Here is a 20,432-nt window from a genome sequence, read left to right as displayed (position 1 = left end):
TAAGGTTCGAAGTTGGATTTATGTCTGTAGGTAAACAGAGTTATCACTCTTACAAAATATTTCTAGTAAAGAAAGCTTATCTATATAAAAAAGCTAAATAACAAGCATTTAAAAAACAAATCCTCACGGTGTTCTTCTTTTAGTGCAATAGTTTCTTAAAAAGAAGCCTTTCCTAAATCTTTCTGAATGCTGTTAATTTATATTTCTATGTGGGTTTGATAGTGCTTACTTTTCTTATTGCCCTATCCTGATATTTCTTTCCCTACTTTTAAGTGGATCCCTACGGATCCACTTAAAGGAAAGACACCTGGATTTTTACTTGAAAAGAGAAAAGTTATTAAAATATTTTAATGTAAATCTCATTTCATTGAGAAACTACAAATGGAATGAATGCTTCCTACTGTTCACTTTAATTTGGTTGATTAAAAATCCAAATCCCGGGAATTCCCTGGTGGCACAGTGGTTAAGAATCTACCTGCCAATGCAGGGGATGTGGGTTCAAGCCCTGGTCTGGGTAGATCCCACATGCCATGGAGCAATGAAGCCCGTGCACCACAACTACTGAGCCTGCGCTCTAGAGCCTGCGAGCCACAACTACTGAGCCAATGTGCCACAACTACTGAAGCCCGTGCACCTAGAGCCCGTGCTCCACAACAAGAGAAGCCACCGCAATAAGAAGCCCATGCACCACAACGAAAAGTAGCCCCCGCTCGCTGCAACTAGAGAAAGCCCGCATGCAGCAACAAAGACCCAACGCAGCCAAAAATAAATAAAAATTTAAAAAAAATCCAAATCCCTCTAAATACATTGTTTTACCAATATTTTTAAAGTTCAAAATATAAATAGAGATCCTCTTAATCAATTAACATTATCTTATATATGTGTATATGCCCTGCATTGAGAAAATAGGAAATGCCTTATTTTTTATTGGAAAGTGGAAACTTTTGGCTTCCAGCCTGCCGCTAAACATTCCCTGGTGACGTTCAAATCATGAGCCTCACAGTGGGCCTAGGCCTGATCACTGCATGTCTGCAGCCAGCTGTGCAATCAGGTCTCTGGCATCTTGCATGATGGAGGGTATCTCTGAGCCATTCTCAGTCACCTGGGTTCCAAACAAGAACATCTTCCTGTCATTTCCCACCTCAGATAATGCCAAAGCTTCATGGATATCTGTAATGTGATAGGCTGCTTCAAGATCCTTCACCAAGAATGAAAAAAGAATTGAGAAAAAGTTGGTTATTTTGCAATCTTTTTGGATAGATACATTTATTACTCTCATTTATTGCTCTCAATGACCCCACCTCCATTCTAATATGGAGGATACTGTAATCCCATTACTATGATCTTAATGATTGTTTGAATATAATGATTTTCATTGGAATTATATCAGCATTTATGAGTTATCATCAAAAAAGTATGTTCTGGAATGAAGTTAAGTCGATATAATACCTTAATCAATTTCCTAAACAGTGCAATCTATATGCTTCTAATTTTGTTTTTCCATTTTTATCTTTATTTTCCTAATATTATTTTTAATTTGTCTTAACAATAGAAATTTGATTCATTAATTGGTTTTTGCCCATATCATATTTTATTGATTAAGCATTTGCCAAATGTGAGTTTTCCTTTGCAACCATTATTTCTACTGAACAAAAAATTTTGGATCAAATTTGGAGGGATGGAGGGAGACAGAGAAGGGATAAGGGAGGAAGTGAATTTAGAAAATGGAGTAGTGGGTAAAGGAGGCTAAGAGGGGAGGGACAGGTGGAGGGAAAAAGGACAAGATGGAGAAGCGGGGAAGGCTTAAAGGACAGAAACCCACTGGGAGAGGTAGAGAGAGGAGAGATTAAAATGAGGAGACAGAAAGCATGTGTTTATGCTGCATGCCAAGGTCAAAACCTCCTTGAGGTCAAAATGCCAAGGTCAAAACATATTTCTTTGCCTCTCACACATCAAGAATTATTTATGCAAATGACCTCTGACATTCCCTCTCCTAAATACATACACAGATTCAGTTATAGTTTTTAAGTCCTTTGCAAAAGTTTAAGTATTTTCACTCCTAAAATTGCATTTGTATTTGGCTTTTTGTTGTTTCATAGTGTTTTCCCATAGCTTTAGGACATCATCTGGAAATAGTCCAATATTGTGTCATTTTTTTCTTGTACCAATATGAACCTATCAAATTCCATAACTGGGAGCCTGTGAGACTTTTCCTGATGTGGTATGATTACCTTTCTGGTCCTCCCAATATATTGCCTGTCTGAAACCTGAATTCACTTATTCCTAGAGCCCGCAGTGAATTTTGCAACTGTGTTAATGAATCTAGTAACATGTGGACAATGTCTCAAGTTAAAAAAAAAGTCACTGATGGAATTGGAGAGGAAGAAAATAGAAGGAGGGTGTTGCGTGGGAGGAGGGGCTCCTTGTAATGATAAAAGCACATCAGGGATAAATATCAGATGCATTCCACACTTACATAACTGTGCCTTAATAGAGATCATCACTCAAAGAGTAAAGATAGTAAGTCGACGTTTTAAAAATACTTATGTAATAACTTGAACCAATGAGTCATACAAAAAAATAAATTACTTTGGCCAAGGAGCATCACCCAAGATGCATTACACTTAAACTAGAATATCCAAACCTTTTATTATTAAACCCCAGTAAAAGTTATAAATTTGACACCAAATAGCTCTGTTTATTCAATTTGATGAAGAGATATAAACCACAAAGGAGAGTATTGCTAAATTTGTCTATTAAAAATGAAAACCTGGGACTTCCCTGGTGGCAGAGTGGTTAAGAATCTGCCTGCCAATGCAGGAGACACAGTTTCGAGCCCTGGTCCAGGAAGATCCCACATGCCACAGAACAACTAAGCCCATGTGCCACAACTACTGAGCCTGTGCTCTAGATCCCATGAGTCACAACTACTGAGCCCGCGTGCCACAGCTACTGAAGCCTGCGTGCCTAGGGCCCGTGCTTCACAACAAGAGAAGCCACCACAATGAGAAGCCGGAGCACCACAACAAAGAGTAGCCCCCGCTCACCACAACTAGAGAAAGCCTGTGTGCAGCAACGAAGACCCAACACAGACAAAAATAAAAATAAAAAATTTATTAAAAAAAATGAAAACCTATGTATTAAAAAGACAACCATAAACAAAGTAAAATCATAAGCTAATAGATTGCTGTGGAAGATATGTGTAATGTATGTAACAGACAAAAGTTTTTCCAAAGGACACGAAAGACTCCTACAACTCAAAGGAGAAAAGATAAACACCGTAACAGGAATTTGGGGAAAGATATTAAAAGATAATTCACAAATGTGGAAGTTCATTTCAAAGAATGAAACTAATTTGAAACTAATAACCAGTGAACATCTGAAAACATGTTCAAGCTCACTAGTAATTAAGGAAATGCAAATTAGAATAATAAGATAAAATTTCATCCCCATGAGACTGGCAAAAATGAAAGTTTGACAAGCCAAGTATTGACAAGGATGTGGAGCTATAAAAACTGTCATATACTGCTGGTAGGAAAAATAAACTAGTTCAATATCTTTGGAAAGCAACTTGGTAATATCTAGCAAAATTGAATATGGACAAATCCAAAACCCAGCAATTCCTCATGCACTAGAGAAATGTTGGTACACATCAACGAGGAGACACATACATGAAGATTCACTGTAGAACTGATTTTAGCAATAAAACATTGGAAATAAACCAAATATCCAACAAGAAAATGGTAAAGCCGTGGTATATTCATGCAATGGAATACTATACAGCTTACTTAAATATACCAGGATCCTCTAAATCTTTACAGTTTGTGGTACTTAAGATGCTCATTAAAAAAAAATCTCCAGCTTTTCTTTTAGAAATAATCTGCTGGACTAGCATCTCTGCTGGACTTTAATATAGGCTCCTACTTTTAGATCATTTGTAATTATTTAGTTTACTTCTATAAATATTCATCCATAGAAGTAGTGGAAGAAATGGCAGGAACTGAGCTCTCTTATGACTGGCAACCCTAGCTATTAAGAGAGGGGTTTTAGCATTACAGGCATACCTCAGAGATATTTCAAATTTGGTTCCAGACTACTGCAATAAAATGAATACTGCAGGGCTTCCCTGGTGGTGCAGGGGTTGAGAGTCCACCTGCCGATGCAGGGGACACCAGTTCGTGCCCCGGTCCGGGAAGATCCCATGTGCCACGAAGCGGCTGGGCCTGTGAGCCACGGCCGCTGAGCCTGCGCGTCTGGAGCCTGTGCTCCGCAACGGGAGAGGCCACAACAGTGAGAGGCCCACGTACCGCAAAAAAAAAAAAAAAAAAAAAAAGAATACTGCAATAAAGCTAGTCACTTGAATTTTTTTGTCTCTCAGTGCATATAAAAGTTATGTTTACACTACTGTAGTCTATTAAGTGTGCAATAGCATTGTCTAAAAAAAGTACATACCTTAATTAAAAAATACCTTACTGCTAAAAAATGTTAACCATCATCTGAGCCTGCAGCAAATTGTAATCTTTTTGCAATAGTAACATCAAAGATCACTGATCACAGATTATCATAACAAATATAATAATAATCTTAAAAGTTTGAAATATTGCAAGAATTACTAAAATGCTACACAGAGACATGAAGTGAGAAATGCTTTTGGGAAAACGGTACCTATAGACTTGCTCGATGCAGGGTTGCCACAAACCTTTGATTTGTAAAAAACAAAATATCTGCAAAGTGCAATAAAATGAGGTATGCCTGTACAATGCTATAGATGTCTAATACCTTTTTTAACTTTCTTTATTGTAGTAAAATACACATAAAGAAATTTGCCATATTAACCAATTTTAAGTGTCCAGTTCAGTGTACAAATAAGTACATTCACATTGTTGTACACCATCCATCTCCAGAACTCTTTTCAACTTGTAAAACTGATACTCTGTACCCATTAAACAATAACTTCCCGTTTCTCCCTCCCCCAGGCTCTGGCAACCACTATTCTACTTTTCATTTCTATGAATTTGACTGCTCTAGGGACCTCACAAAACTGTATTCAGGGACTTCACTGGTGGCGCAGTGGTTAAGTATCCGCCTGCCAATGCAGGGGACATGGGTTCGAACCCTGGTCTGGGAAGATCCCACATGCCATGGAGCAACTAAGCCCATGCGCCACAAGTACTAAGCCTGTGCGCTAGAACCCGCAGGCCACAACTACTGAGCCCGTGTGCCACAACTACTGAATCCCGCATGCTTAGAGCCTGTGGTCCGCAACAAGAGAAGCCACCACAATGAGAAGCCTGCACACCGCAACAAAGAGTAGCCCCCATTCGCCGCAATTAGAGAAAGACTGCACGGAGCAACGAAGACCCAGTGCAGCCAAAAATAAATAAATAATTTTTTTTAAAAAAGTGTAATCATACAGTATTTGTCTTTTTGTGACTGGCTTATTTCACTTAGCATAATGTCTTCAAAGTTCATCTATGTTGTAGCATGTGTCAGAATTTCCTTTTTTAAGGCTGAATAATATCCATTGTATGTATATATCTCATTTTGTTTATCCATTCATCTGTGGATGGACACTTGGGTTGCTTCTACCTTTTGGCTACTGTGAATAAGTCTGCTATGAACATGGCTGTGCAAATATCTGTTTGAGTTCCTGCTTTCAATTCTATTGGTTATATACCCAGAAGTGGATTGCTGGACTATATGAAAACTCTATTTTTAATTTTTTAAGGAACTGTCATACTGTTTTTCACAGTGGCTGCACCATTTGACATCCCCACCAACACTGCACAAGGGTTCCAATTTCTTCATGAACATTTAATATTTTAATGCATGTGTGTGAAATAAATTCAGGTCAGGCTAATTGATCTAAAACCACTTCTTTATACATATTAAACACGCAAATATTTTGTAGAAATCAATTCAAAAGTCAATAAATGTTCACTGAATTAAATTCAACAGGTAGATTGGTTCAAGATGGTGGAGTAGAAGGATGTGTGCTCACTCCTTCTTGCAAGAGCACTGGAATCACAACTAACTGCTGAACAGTCATCGACAGGAAGACACTGGAACTCACCAAAAAAGATACCCCACATCTAAAGACAAAGGAAAAGCCACATTGAGATGGTAAGGGGGCGCAATCACGATAAAATCAAATCCCATAACCGCTGAGTGGGTGACTCACAAACTAGAAAACACTTATACCATGGAAGTCCACCCACTGGAGTGAAGGTTCTGAGCCCCACATCAGGCTTCCCAACCTGGGGGTCTGGCAACAGAAGGAGGAATTCTTAGAGAATCAGACTTTGAAGGCTAGCGGGATTTGATTGCAGGACTTTGACAGGACTGGGGGGAAACAGAGACTCCACTCTTGGAGGGCACACTCAAAGCAGTGTGTGCATCAGGACCCACGGGAAGGAGCAGTGGCCCCATAGGAGACTGAACCAGACCTACCCACTAGTGTTAGAGGGTCTGCAGCAGATGACTGGGGGTGGGCTGTGGCTCACCAAGGGACAAGGACACTGGCAACAGAAGTTCTGGGAAGTACTCCTTGGCGTGAGCCCTTCCAGAGTCTGCCATTAGCCCCATCAAAGAGCTGGTAGGCTCCAATGCTGGGATGCCTCAGGCCAAAGAACCAACAGGGAGGGAACCCAACCCCACCCAACAGCAGACAAGCTGATTAAACTTTTACTGAGCTCTGCCCACCACAGCAACACCCAACCCTACCCACCACCAGTCCCTCCCATCAGGAAGCTTGCACAAACCCCTTAGATAGCCTCATCCATCAGAGGACAGACAGCAGAAGCAAGAGTAACTACAATTCTGCAGCCTGTGGAATGAAACCACATTCACAGAAAGATAGACAAAATGAAAAGGCAGAGGACTATGTCCCAGATGAAGGAACAAGATAAAACCCCAGTAAAACAACTAAAGGAAGTAAAGATAGGCAACCTTCCAGAAAAAGAATTGAGAATAATGATAGTGAAGATGATCCAGGACCTCGGAAAAACAATGGAGGCAAGGATCGAGGAGATGCAAGAAATGTTTAACAAAGACCTAGAAGAATTAAAGAACAAACACCTAGAAGAATTAAAGAACAAACAAACAGAGATGAAAAATACAATAAATGAAATGAAAAATACACTAGAAGGAATCAATAGCAGAATAACTGAGGCAGAAGAATGGATAAGTGACCTGGAAGACAGAATGGTGGAATTCACTGCCATGGAACAGAACAAAGAAAAAAGAATGAAAAGAAATGAAGACAGCCTAAGAGACCTCTGGGACAACATTAAATGCAACAACATTCTCATTATAGGGGTCCCAGAAGGAGAAGAAAGAAAGAAAGGACCTGAGAAAATATTTGAAGAGATTATAGTCAAAAACTTCCCTAACATGGGAAAGGAAATAGCCACTCAAGTCCAGAAAGTGCAGACAGTGCCATGCAGGAAAAACCCAAGGAGAAACATACTAAGACACATACTAATCAAATTGGCAAAAATTAAAGACAAAGAAAAATTATTGAAAGCAACAAGGGAAAAACGAGAAATAACATACAAGGGAACTCCCATAAGGCTAACAGCTGATTTCTCAGAAGAAACTTTACAAGCCAGAAGGGGGTCGCATGACATATTTAAAGTGATGAAAGGGAAGACGCTACAACCAAGATTACTCTACCCAGCAAGGATCTCATTCAGATTTGATGGAGAAATCAAAAGCTTTACAGACAAGCAAAAGCTAAGAGAATTCAGCATCACCAAACCAGCTCTACAAATGCTAAAGGAACTTCTCTAGGCAGGAAACAAAAGAGGAGAAAAGGACCTACAATAACAATCCCATAACAATAAAGAAAAGGGTAATAGGAACATACATATCGATAATTACCTTAAACGTGAATGGATTAAATGCTCCAAACAAAAGACACAGGCTCGTTGAATGGATACAAAAACAAGACTCATATATGCTGTCTACAAGAGACCAACTTCAGACCTAGGGACACATACAGACTGAAAGTGAGGGGATGGAAAAAGATTTTCCATGCAAATGGAAATCAAAAGAAAGCTGAAGTAGCAATACTCATATAAGATAAAATAGATTTTAAAATAAAGAATGTTACAAGAGACAAGGAAGGATACTACATAATGATCAAGGGATGAATCCAAGAAGAAGATATAACAATTATAAATATATATGCACCCAACATAGGACCACCTCAATACATAAGGCAACTGCTAACAGCCATAAAAGAAGAAATCGACAGTAACACAATAATAGTGGCAGACATTAACACCTCACTTACACCAATGGACAGATCATCCAGACAGAAAATTAATAAGGAAACAGAAGCTCTAAATGACACAATAGACCAGATAGATTTAATTGATATTTATAGGACATTCCATCCAAAAACAGCAGATTATACTTTCTTCTCAAGTGCCCACGGAACATTCCCCAGGCTAGATCACATCTTGGGTCACAAATCAAGCCTTGGTAAATATAAGAAAACTGAAATCATATCAAGCATCTTTTCTGACCACAATGCTATGAGATTAGAAATCAATTACAGGGAAAAAAACGTAAAAAACACAAACACGTGGAGGCAATCAATATACTAAATAACCAAGAGATCACTGAATAAATCAAAGAGGAAATCAAAAAAAACCTAGAGACAAATGACAATGAAAACACGATGATCCAAAACCTACGGAATGCAGCAAAAACACGGCTAAGAGGGAAGTTTATAGCAATACAATCCTACCTCAAGAAACAAGAAAAATCTCTGATAAACAATCTAACCTTACACCTAAAGGAACTAGAGAAAGAAGAGCAAACAAGACCCAAAGTTAGCAGAAGGAAAGAAATCATAAAAATCAGATAAGAAATAAATGAAAAAGAAATGAAGGAAACAGTAGCAAAGATCAATAAAACTAAAAGCGGGTTCTTTGAGAAGATAAACAAAATTGATAAACCTTTAGCCAGACTAATCAAGAAGAAGGAGAGTACTCAAATCAATAAAATTAGAAATGAAAAAGGAGAAGTTACAACAGACACTGCAGAAATACAAAGTATCCTAAGAGACTACTACAAGCAACTCTATGCCAATAAAATGGACAACCTGGAAGAAATGGACAAATTCTTAGAAAGGTATCATCTTCCAAGACTGAACCAGGAAGAAATAGAAAATATGAACAGACCAATCACAAGTAATGAAATTGAAACTGTGATTAAAAATCTTCCAACAAACAAAAGTCCAGGACCAGATGGCTTCACAGGTGAATTCTATCAAACATTTAGAGAAGAGCTAACACCCATCCTTCTCAAACTCTTCCAAAAATTGCAGAGGAAGGAAAACTCCCAATCTCATTCTATGAAGCCACCATCAGCCTGATACCAACACCAGACACGGATACTACAAGAAAAGAAAATTACAGACCAATATCACTGATGCAAAAAACAGAATATGGATGCAAAAATCCTCAACAAAATACTAGCAAACAGAATCCAACAACACATTAAAAGGATCATACACCATGATCAAGTGGGATTTATCCCAGGGATGCAAGGATTCTTCAATATAAGCAAATCAATCAATGTGATACACCATATTAACAAATTGAAGGAGAAAAACCATATGGTCATCTCAATAGATGCAGAAAAAGCTTTTGACAAAATTCAACAGCCATTTATGATAAAAACTCTCCAGAAAGTGGGCATAGAGGGAAACTACCTCAACATAATAAAGGCCATATATGACAAACCCACAGCAAACATCATTCTCAATGGTGAAAAACTGAAAGCATTTCCTCTAAGATCAGGTACAAGACAAGGATGTCCACTCTCACTACTATTATTCAACATAGTTTTGGAAGTCCTAGCCACAGCAGTCAGAGAAGAAAAAGAAATAAAAGGAATACAAATTGGAAAAGAAGAAGTAAAATTGTCACTGTTTGCAGATGACATGACACTATACATAGAGAATCCTAAAGATGCCACCAGAAAACTACTAGAGCTAATCAATGAATTTGGTAAAGTTGCAGGATATAAAATTAATGCAAAGAAATCTCCTGAATTCCTATACAATAACAATAAAAGATCAGAAAGAGAAATTAAGGAAACAATCCCATTCACCATTGCAACAAAAAGAATAAAATACCTAGGAATAAACCTACCTAAGGAGACAAAAGACCTGTACATAGAACACTATAAGAGACTGATGAAAGAAATCAAAGATGACACAAACAGATGGAGAGATATACCATGTTCTTGGATTGGAAGAACCAATATTGTGAAAATGACTATAGTACACAAAGCAATCTACAGATTCAATGCAATCCCTATCAAATTAACAGTGGCATTTTTTTACAGAACTATAACAAAAAATCTTAAAATCTGTATGGAGACACAAAAGATCCTGAATAGCCAAAGCAGTCTTGAGGGAAAAAAACGGAGCTAGAGGAGTCAGACTCCCTGACTTCAGACTATACTACAAAGGTACAATAATGAAGACAATATGGTACTGGCACAAAAACAGAAATATAGATCAATGGAACAGGATAGAAAGCCCAGAGATAAACCCATGCACCTATGGTCAACTAATCTATGATAAAGGAGGCAAGGATATACAATGGAGAAAAGACAGTCTCTTCAATAAGTGGTACTAGGAATACTGGACAGCTACATGTAAAAGAATGAAATTAGAACACTCTCTAACACCATACACAAAAATAAACTCAAAATGGATTAAAGACCTAAATGTAAGACTGGACACTATAAAACTATTAGAGGAAAATACAGGAAGAACACTCTTTGACATAAATCACAGCAAGATCTTTTTTGACCCACCTCCTAGAGTAATGGAAATAAAAACAAAAATAAACTAATGGAACCTAATGAAACTTAAAAGCTTTTGCACAGCAAAGGAAACTATAAACAAAACGAAAAGACAACCCTTAGAATGGGAGAAAATATTTGCAAACGAATCAACGGACAAAGGATTAATCTTCAAAATATATAAACAGTTCATGCAGCGCAGTATTAAAAAAAAAAAACAACCCGGGCGTCCCTGGTGGCGCAGTGGTTGAGAGTCCGCCTGCCGATGCAGGGGATATGGGTTCGTGCCCCGGTCCGGGAGGATCCCACATGCCGTGGAGCGGCTGGGCCCGTGAGCCATGGCCGCTGAGCCTGCGCGTCCGGAGCCTGTGCTCCACAACGGGAGAGGCCACAACAGTGAGAGGCCCGCGTGCCGCAAAAACAAAATAAAAACAAAAACAAAACAACCCAATCCAAAAATGGGCAGAAGACCTAAATAGACATGTCTCCAAAGAGGACATACAGATGGCCAAGAGGCACATGAAAAGCTGCTCAACGTCACTAATTATTAGAGAAATGCAAATCAAAACTACAATGATGTATTACCACACCAGTAAAAATGAGCATCATCAGAAAATCTACAAACAATAAATGCTGGAGAGGGTGTGGAGAAAAGGGAACCCTCTTGCACTGTTGGTAGGAATGTAAATTGATACAGCCACTATGGAGAACAGTATGGAGATTCCTTAAAGAACTAAAAATAGAATTACCATATGACCTAGCAATCCCACTACTGGGCATATACCCTGAGAAAACCATAATTCAAAAAGACACATGCACCCCAATGTTCATTGCAGCACTATTTACAATAGCCAGGTCATGGAAGCAACCTAAATGCCCATCAACAGATGAATGGATAAAGTAGATATTGTATATATATACAATGGGATATTACTCAGCCATAAAAAGGAACGGAATTGGGTCACTTGTAGAGACATGGATGGACCTAGAGACTGTCATACAGAGTGAAGTAAGTCAGAAAGAGAAAAACAAATATCATATATTAATGCATATATGTGGAACCTAGAAAAATGGTACAGATGAACCGGTTTGCAGGGCAGAAATAGAGACACAGATGTAGAGAACAAACATGTGGACACCAGGGCGGAAAAGTGGGGGTGGTGGTGGGATGAATTGGGAGATCGGGATTGACATATATACACTAATATGTATAAAACAGATAACTAGTAAGAACCTGCTCTGTAAAAAATAAATAGATAAAATTAAATTAAAAAAAATAAATTCAACAGGTGTTTGTTGAATTCCTACTATGTACAAGGCATTATGCTAGGTTTTACAAAGGACACAAAGGTGAATGATAGTCTCTGTTCTCAAGGAATTTACTGCTGTCCCTTGGTATCTGAGGGGGATTGGTTGCAAGACCCCAGCAGACACCAAAATCTGAGGATGCTCAAGCCCCTTACATAAAATGGCACAGTATTTGCAAATAACTTATGCACATCCTCCCATATACTTTAAATCATCTCTGGATTACTTATAATACCTAATACAATGTAAATGCTATGTAAATAGTTGCCTGTGTGTGGCAAATACAAGTTTTACTTTCTGGAACTTTCCAGAATCTTTTTTTTCCTGATCCACAGGTGGTTGAATTCACAGATATGGAGGGCTGACTGTATAATCCAATAGATCTAATAGTATAAACTGAACTGAACATACAACATATTATTGAATATCTTGCTATTAAAAGTAGACATTTCTACTTCTTGTATTAATAATAAAACTATTGAGTACAATTTATATTTGCACCAATTTTTACCTGTTTGTTTGCAAACACAACCAGAGGAAGGATTGGATTTGTCCCAATTAGTTGATGAAGGTGCTTCTTAGCTTCAGGTAATCTGTTGTGATCTGCTGAATCCACCACAAAGATTAGCAGCAATCCCTTGGACAGGTACATTTCCCAACAGGAACGGAAAGGTTTGCTGCCACCAACTACAAAGAACAGTAGAGAAGGAAGACACACACACAAACCTCAGGAGAGTCCACTGAGGGGGGCAGGAAAGACACATTTTGATAATTCCTGAACACTGGATACATATTCTAATAAAAGACCTCTGTGAGACTCTACCCAATTCTTCAAACAACTTCAGCGATGTTACTGGGGAAATGATTGGTGGGAATATTTACCCTCCACAAGCGGGTCACTCATTCTGGAACACAAAGGACCAGCATAAAGATCTTAAATTTGTACTACAGTGGATGCCTCCTGATCTGTTATACACAGCAGCCATGATGGCCAATGTCTGCCTGTCAGGTATAGCTCAGCGAATGGGAGTAGGATACTAAAATAATTCAGGGTGGTGGGTTAAAACACATATTTCTCTAAAATAAGTTTTAAATGGACTGATTTAAATGTCATTGGCTAGCCTCACTTGCACAACTTTTTTCCTTTGTCAAAATCCCAGAACTAATTTCCTCTCTTAATCTTGCACAAAGAGTTAATATGATCCTGTGGGCATTCAGGAATACTTGCTTCAGAAAAAATTCCTTTGGGTTATTTCATTCTGCTGATTCTTCCCAGAAGAGACTTTTTGGAATGATAATAATACATACACAATGAATTCAGTTTTTATTTTTCTCCTGGGACACAATATGACAAACAATGGCCCACAGCCTAAATCTGGCTCACTGCCTATTTTTGTACAGCCCACGAACAACAAATGGATTCTACCTTTTTAAATGTTTGGGGAAAAAAAGAATACCATTTTGTAACACATGAACATTATATCACATTTGGATTTCAGTACAAATAAAGTTGTATGAGAACACAGGCACATAGATATGTGCACATATGGTCTCCGGCTGCTTTCGCAGTACAACTGCAGGGTTGAGTAGCTGCACAGAGCCCATGCGGTCACAGAGTCTACATTAGCTACTCTCGAGCCCTCTGCAGAAAAAGTGTGCAGACTCCTGTTATAGGGACTTAACAATACCATTTAAAAAACGAATAGGACAGGGTGTTGATTTGTCTTTGTTTTCTTTTGTATGGAGAGCCAGGCTAGTCATTCTTTGAAGTATTTTGTGTTTTTAATTTTTTTAAAGAATGTGTATAATCCAAGTAATTCATATGGTTTTAACACATGTAGTTTAAAGATGAACATGTCGTTCCCCATGTTCTTGGCAACACCATGGCATTTCACCTACACAGGGATTGCTATCTTTTAGGTATTAACTTCTAACTTGACAGCAATGTAGTTGAGAACACAGTTTGTATGATGCATCCTCTTTGAAAACTTTGTTAAGACTTGCTGTATGGCCCAGTAAGCGGTCTTTGCTGGTAATTGTTCTGTGAGTGTTTGAGAAGAACGTGAATTTTAACTTTTGTATGTGGCTAAAATTGTCTAATTGGACAATTTTATATATATATATATATTTTTTTTTGGACAATTTTATATTATTCACTAGATCGAACTTGTTGACTGTGTTCAAATTTTATATATCTCTGCGGATATTTTTTCTCCTTGATCTTATTAATAATTGACAAAGATATGTTGAAACCCCTCACTCCAACGGCAGATCTGTCCATTTCTCCCCCAAATTGGAGTTTTCTTTTTCTTTCCTATCTCCCTTTCTTTTTTTCCTTCCCTTTCCTTTCCTTCCCATTTTTCTTTTCACTTTTTATATTTTGAGACTTTTGTTAGCCATCCAATTCATTAAAAATATTATTTCTTCCATAGCTTCTGGGGAAATTGAAAACTCTATTCTTAACAATGCTTTTATCATAAAGATTTGCCTGCAGGCTTACCAATTTCTCTGCCCACCATTTTCTCTTCGCAACTGAATGAAAGCAAAAATTCATAGCATTTTACTAGCAGGCTGGAGGTGGGGTACAAAAGGGGGTACAGAAAACTCCCAGTTTTCTGGCTTGAGCATGTTGATGGGTGAGGAGACATTTACTGACCAGTTGGATTACAAGGGAAAGGAACAGATACAGAGATATATCAAACATTTTGTCTTGACGATATTAGGCTTGAGAGGCCAGTGAGACAGCCAGGTAGAGATGTCAGGCAACATCTGGATATGTTTGGCTGGAGAGATAAATTTGGGAGTCATTAGCATATAGATAGTATTTAATGTCAAGAGGAAAGGTGAAATCATCCTAGGAGGAGAGAGTGTAAAGAGGAGACAAGAGGATCTAATGCAACTTTGGGGTACAGCAATATTTTGAGAGGTGGTGACTCCAGAACTGCTAGAGGAGGGGTTTCTGGGTTGCCATCTGGTTACAAGAGGTTTGGAGGTTACCTCTATTTGCATTTGCAGAGAAGGAAACACACTGTATTTACTTAGATTGCATTTATATTTGGGGTAGTAAGGGAGGAGGGAGGCTGTTATAGGAGGGGTGCAAAAGCCTTCCCCTCAACTCCCCTTTATCACCACCACTGCAAAAAGAAGAAAATGAAAAGAACAGAAAGTGATTCCCACACTGTACCCAAGCACTAAACTACACATGCATTCTGAAAGTCTAGGAAAATCTGACCCAGTGTTTCATTTCACAATGACCCAATGTTGATAACATTAAATCTGGCTTAAGGTATAACAATAATGTGGCTATAGGCTATCGGTTATCCCCAGAACTACTGAGAAAGACAGCTTACTCTCCAGGAACTCCAACTGGCTGTCTTCAGTGCTGATGAACACTGCATTGAAACCTTGGGTTGGTGCCACGCTGTGCTGGACTCTGTTTAAAGCTAGAGAGTGGAGAACACTGGTCTTTCCTGCTCCATCCAGGCCCAGCACTAGGATCTGCTTATTTTTCTCCTGTGAAACAAAAGATAAGTCAATAAACCTATGCTATCAGGGCCCTGGTTTTCCTGACTCCTGGCAGTGTGCCTGCCAATAATATTGTGGAATTGTAAACCAGGACAAAATATCGCAAAACATTTAATAGGTCTAGAACAAACTGTACCAGTCAGTTTGTATTTTATATAATCAGCCATCAGTTATGTGATATTAATTGTATACCCCCTCTCCATCCCCCAACTCCTGGTCAATCTATCAAATATATATTATATATATATATATAATATATATATCAGGATTTATGGGAGGTACCATAAATCTTCAGGGTCAATTTTCAGACTTCACTTTGCTTCCTGAGTTCATGTCTATTGGAGACTGCAACAGAATTCAATTTGTTGTATGGGGTCTTGGGGCCTACTTGTTCCATATATTGACTTTGCCACTCAGCATGTAAGCATCTAAGGTCTCATATTATTAATCTGTCTTGTCTTCCCAGTTGAATCACTAGATTAAAAGCTCTTAGGGCAAGGTTACCCTCATAAATGAAAAGGCGAAGATTATAGAAACTGTTAAACCTGTTCCAATCATAATTGAGTATTTAAAAATCTGATGCTAAAACCTGATGAACTAGATGTAAACTTTAGGAAGAAGCATTCTACCAACATACCAACCTTAGAAAATTTTATGACAAGTGATTGAGGGGCAAGAAGGGCAGGCTGGTATGAAGACAGAAATAGAAATTTCAGAGTGCTCAGAAAGGTGACTTTTAGGATACAAACTTTAATGTAAACAGTAATAAATGAGCAACAATCCAGCCAGACTACTCAGAGGAATTCTATTTCTCAAACAGCCTACTAAAGAGATTTCTCATGCATAAAAAACACTAATAAATGTCTTCAGTGGCATTGGTTTAAAAATAATAATCTTATACATTTCTGCTTGAACACTAAATGTTGACATTAGACTTAGACTGGATTTGTTTAAAAAAAAAAAAAAGTGATCCTAAACAGCACTAAATGTCTAACCCACCTCCCACCTCTTTTTTTATGTTTTAATATATAAGATCTATGTAAAAGTAAGATGGTTTAAGGTCTGGTCTAATAGGGTCTTGTGTACAGGGCAGCATTTAATAAACCTGTCTAGTGAATAACAGAATGTTTGTTTTTGGAGTGAATTCTTGATGGCTCTTAAAGCAAAAGGTATTTCCATAGGTGTTTCCTCTCTCCATCCCCACTTCCTCCCCGTTCCCTCTTACCCACACCTAAATGTCATAGTGCCATTCTGAGAGAGTGATGGTAAGGAAGAGGGACTTGATGCATGAAGGGGATGTTTTAAAGCAATGATGCCACCAAGAACTGGCTGCAAGATGTGGATTGTGTCCCCCTCATTATCTCCACCAATGGCTCTACTCAGGCTATCCCAACATATTTCATCAGTTCCAAGATGCTGTTTGTTTTCTGTTTGTTTTTTTTTCACATTTTAACATCTCTGAAATGAGGACTTTACAATCTATGGTGTGTCATATTTTGGTTGGCAGCATTTTTTTTCTTTGTTTGTGTTACCTAAAATAATGGCACCTTAGATCCTATGAAATTTTGTGAATAAAAACAGTTCCCTACTCCCTTTCCAACCATATCGCTGCTCCTAAACCCCTAGAAATTCTGCAGTCACTGATGCTTTACATTTTGCTTATTTTTTAGTCTAAAATACAAGCCTCCTCATATTTATAATCTCTTAAGAAAAGCTGGGGTTACCGTAAAACAGGAGTTCAGACCCGAAATGTGATTCTCAACACCACTGTTCCTTGCAAAAGTTATTCATTTAACTATATGTGAACCTATGTAGCCTGTGTTTTACCAGAGATCAAATCTCCATTAATAATTCACATTGTTTAGAACCAGAAAGCAGCTGTGAGCTCAGGAACTCCAGGAGCACAGAGCCCACTGAGCTGATCCAAATAATGCCTGTTTTTCCTTCTTCCCCCTCAATTTTTAAATCGTGGTAAAATACACAACATAAAATTTACCATCATAACCATTCTTTAACATACGGTGATATTAAATCCATTCATAATATTGTGCAACCATCACCACTATCCATCTCCAAAACTGTTCATCTTGTAAGATTAAACTCAAACTCCGCACTCCCCCTTCCCCCAGGCCCCACCATTCTATTCTCTACGATTCTGACTACTCTAGGTACATCATATACGTGGAATCATAGGTGTATGTCCTTTTGTGACTGCAGTGCCTGGTTTCTGAGACCTCTCAGTTAAACCTTTGTGCCCGTCCCTTCTGGGCGCTGGTGGTCTGAAAACAATGGAAGTAGTAACCTCAGCGCCCACAGAAAATGTCCAGAGGGACCCAAAACACATCCTGCACAAATTCAGGAACCCTGCACCTTCCCACATGGAACTTACGAAACAGAAAAGACTGGGAGAGAGAGCGCATGTGTGGTGAGGGTTTGGGACTGGTTTCAGTGTCGTGGGCGGACTGGGAGCTAGCATTGGGCGTCTGACAGAGATGGGGCTGGAAAGAGGGCTGTTCCCCGCGCTCCCGTGAACCCGACTAAAGCCTCCTCTTCAACACTAGACCAGACGAGACCTGACCTTCCTCAACACTAGACCTAGACCTTGGACGCAGGGTCGGGGTTAGGGGTGAGAGCGGGCAAGGGGCTGGGGAGATGGCGTTCGCAGCTTGGCACACCTGTTCCATCCGCGGTTACAAAGCCCGCACACGAGACCGGATTCCCTCCGGCGCGAGAGCCAGCGCTCTGGCCAGAACGCTGACAACGGCCTTGGGTGAGGGTCTGAGGCACCCGTCTCTTACCGGCAGCTCCAGCGGCGGCTTTGCCAACGTGCTGTTGTCCTTCTCTTTCTCGTCTTTTTCCGTAAATTGTTCCTTCCCCTTCTCCGTCTCCCGCCCTTTCCTCTTTTCCTCTTCTTTACTCTTACTTTTCTCCTCCCTCCCCCTTTCCTTTTCTTTTTCCTTAATTTTCTCCTTCTCCACCTCCTTCTTTTTATCTTTCTCCTCCTTTCCTTTTTCCCGTATTTTCTCTTTCTCCGGCTCCTTTCCTTTCTCTCTCTTCACTTTCCCCCTCTCCATCCCCATCACCCTTGTTTCCCTCCCTCCTCCCACGCGCCCGCGCTGGAGCTGCGGTGCGGGGTCCCGGCAGGAGTGGCCCCTGCGGGAGGCGCAAGGAGGAGACGCAGGTCCACGCAGCGTACAACTCCCCCGCAGTCACCACGCGGCGCCAGCACCCCAGTCCCGAGGGGCGACGACTGCAGTCCGGCGCTCGCTGGCCGGGGGCTGCGCGCAGCGGATTCGCCGAGCCCTGGGGCGGTAGGCGAATTGGAGAGGGTAAGGCGCGGGTAGCCAGAAGGGTCGAGCCCAGGCGAGGGGTCTGGGAGGCCCGGCCGCGGGAGCTCGGAAAGTCTGGTCAAACAGGAAAATCGTCCCCAGGTGCCACTTCCTCGGGAGATCCCCTCGGGCTGAGCAGGGTGTCTCAGAAAGGCCTTTCGAGACGCCCAGATCTTAGCCTCTCACCTCTCCCGCCTCCTCCCTGAGCCCGCCCAGCCCTCGTGTCTCCGACCCGGAGAACGCTTGAGGCGCACCAGAGGATGCCCCGCCTTCCCCTCGTCAGTAGTCACAAGCCTGGAGAGTGAAGTTAGGGATCTCTCCGCCCTCCGTCCTGTTTAAGTCCACCAGCAGCGTCTAGAGAAACTATCCAGGATGCTTAAGGAAAAACAGGAATGTGAATGGTTCCCTTATTTTAAATCTGTTACATTTCACTTAAAAAAATTTCTCTGGAGATTAGTCTGCCAGGATCACAGATACTGGTAATACCATGTATTAAAACCACAACTAAACAAAATAGCCTAGTCTCTCCCAATGATCTAATATGTAACAAATTAGGTACCCACGGGGCTTTGCAAAGGTGGTGTAACGTTGCTTACACTGCTTGAGAAGTATATGGATGGTTCTTTTTTATTATTTTGTTAAATTGGACCCTTCAGTATAGTTTACAATCTAACAAAATTATCTTAATGCAATAAACTGACTTACCTTCATCAGATCTACATTTCAAACAGGCTTAAAGGAAACAATGAATGAACTGCAGGTTTCAGAAAGCTTCAGTGATGCAACAGTTTTTAAGTAGTTCTTAAGGTTAGCAGTTTCCAAGCAGTCTTGAAAATGTTATGCTTAAAAACTGAAAAAATGTATACTCCTCAATTTGTTTACATACAGATATCAACATGATGAATTTTCAGTCAAGTTAAAACTGGGTTCTCTCAATCCCATTAGTTTAGTTTTCCCGTTTTGGGGGGAGAGGCAGGGGATAATTTTAGATACTCAGCTTAAAAAATTCTTAGATATACTAACAGAAGTCCTCTGTAAAACGCCAACACCCCAGAACACCTTAATCCATACTCACCGCTAGATTATTTTATTTTAAAATGTGCTACAGTGAATGGATGTATCCATATTGACTTTTATAAATGCACACACACACAGACACACACAGACACACACAGACACACACACACAGACACACATACACAAAGTATATAGGTCATTGGTTAAAGACCTGTCCAAAAGAATAATTACTAGAAAGTTAATGTAGGTGTTTACATTTCATTTGACAATTACAATTTATTTGAACTGAGGTTTCAGTTGCTTAATAATGACTGATAATAACGACTGGCAATTACAATGACTTAGAGAACTATAAATTTCTCTGTGTGCCTTGGGTCAAAATTTTCATTGGCGGATAATTTTCACCAAAATTCTGTAGCTTAGTTA

General features: G+C 39.6%; 1 protein-coding gene across 3 annotated transcripts; it reads right to left on the bottom strand.

The window, feature by feature from the left end:
* Nucleotides 1–20,106, bottom strand: ARL9 (ADP ribosylation factor like GTPase 9). Of its 3 annotated transcripts, none has more exons than XM_067736101.1 (4): nucleotides 18,459–20,106; nucleotides 15,486–15,648; nucleotides 12,647–12,822; nucleotides 1–1,198 (listed from the first exon to the last, which is right to left on the bottom strand). In XM_067736101.1, exons 1-4 carry the CDS (start codon nucleotides 18,738–18,740, stop codon nucleotides 1,019–1,021), a joined length of 801 nt encoding a protein of 266 aa, XP_067592202.1. In that variant the 5' UTR covers nucleotides 18,741–20,106; the 3' UTR covers nucleotides 1–1,018. The 3 variants fall into 3 exon arrangements, with proteins under 3 accessions (XP_067592202.1, XP_067592205.1, XP_067592203.1); XM_067736104.1 differs by having other exon boundaries at nucleotides 18,336–18,463; XM_067736102.1 differs by lacking the exon at nucleotides 1–1,198 and adding an exon at nucleotides 5,828–6,092.
* Nucleotides 20,107–20,432: the final 326 nt, after the last annotated feature.

The sequence above is a fragment of the Pseudorca crassidens genome, chromosome 4 (genome assembly GCF_039906515.1).
Source record: "Pseudorca crassidens isolate mPseCra1 chromosome 4, mPseCra1.hap1, whole genome shotgun sequence".
In the NCBI taxonomy this organism is placed as follows: domain Eukaryota; kingdom Metazoa; phylum Chordata; class Mammalia; order Artiodactyla; family Delphinidae; genus Pseudorca; species Pseudorca crassidens.
Note: the sequence above shows the minus strand (reverse complement) of the source record. Positions and strands in the feature narration are given on the sequence as shown.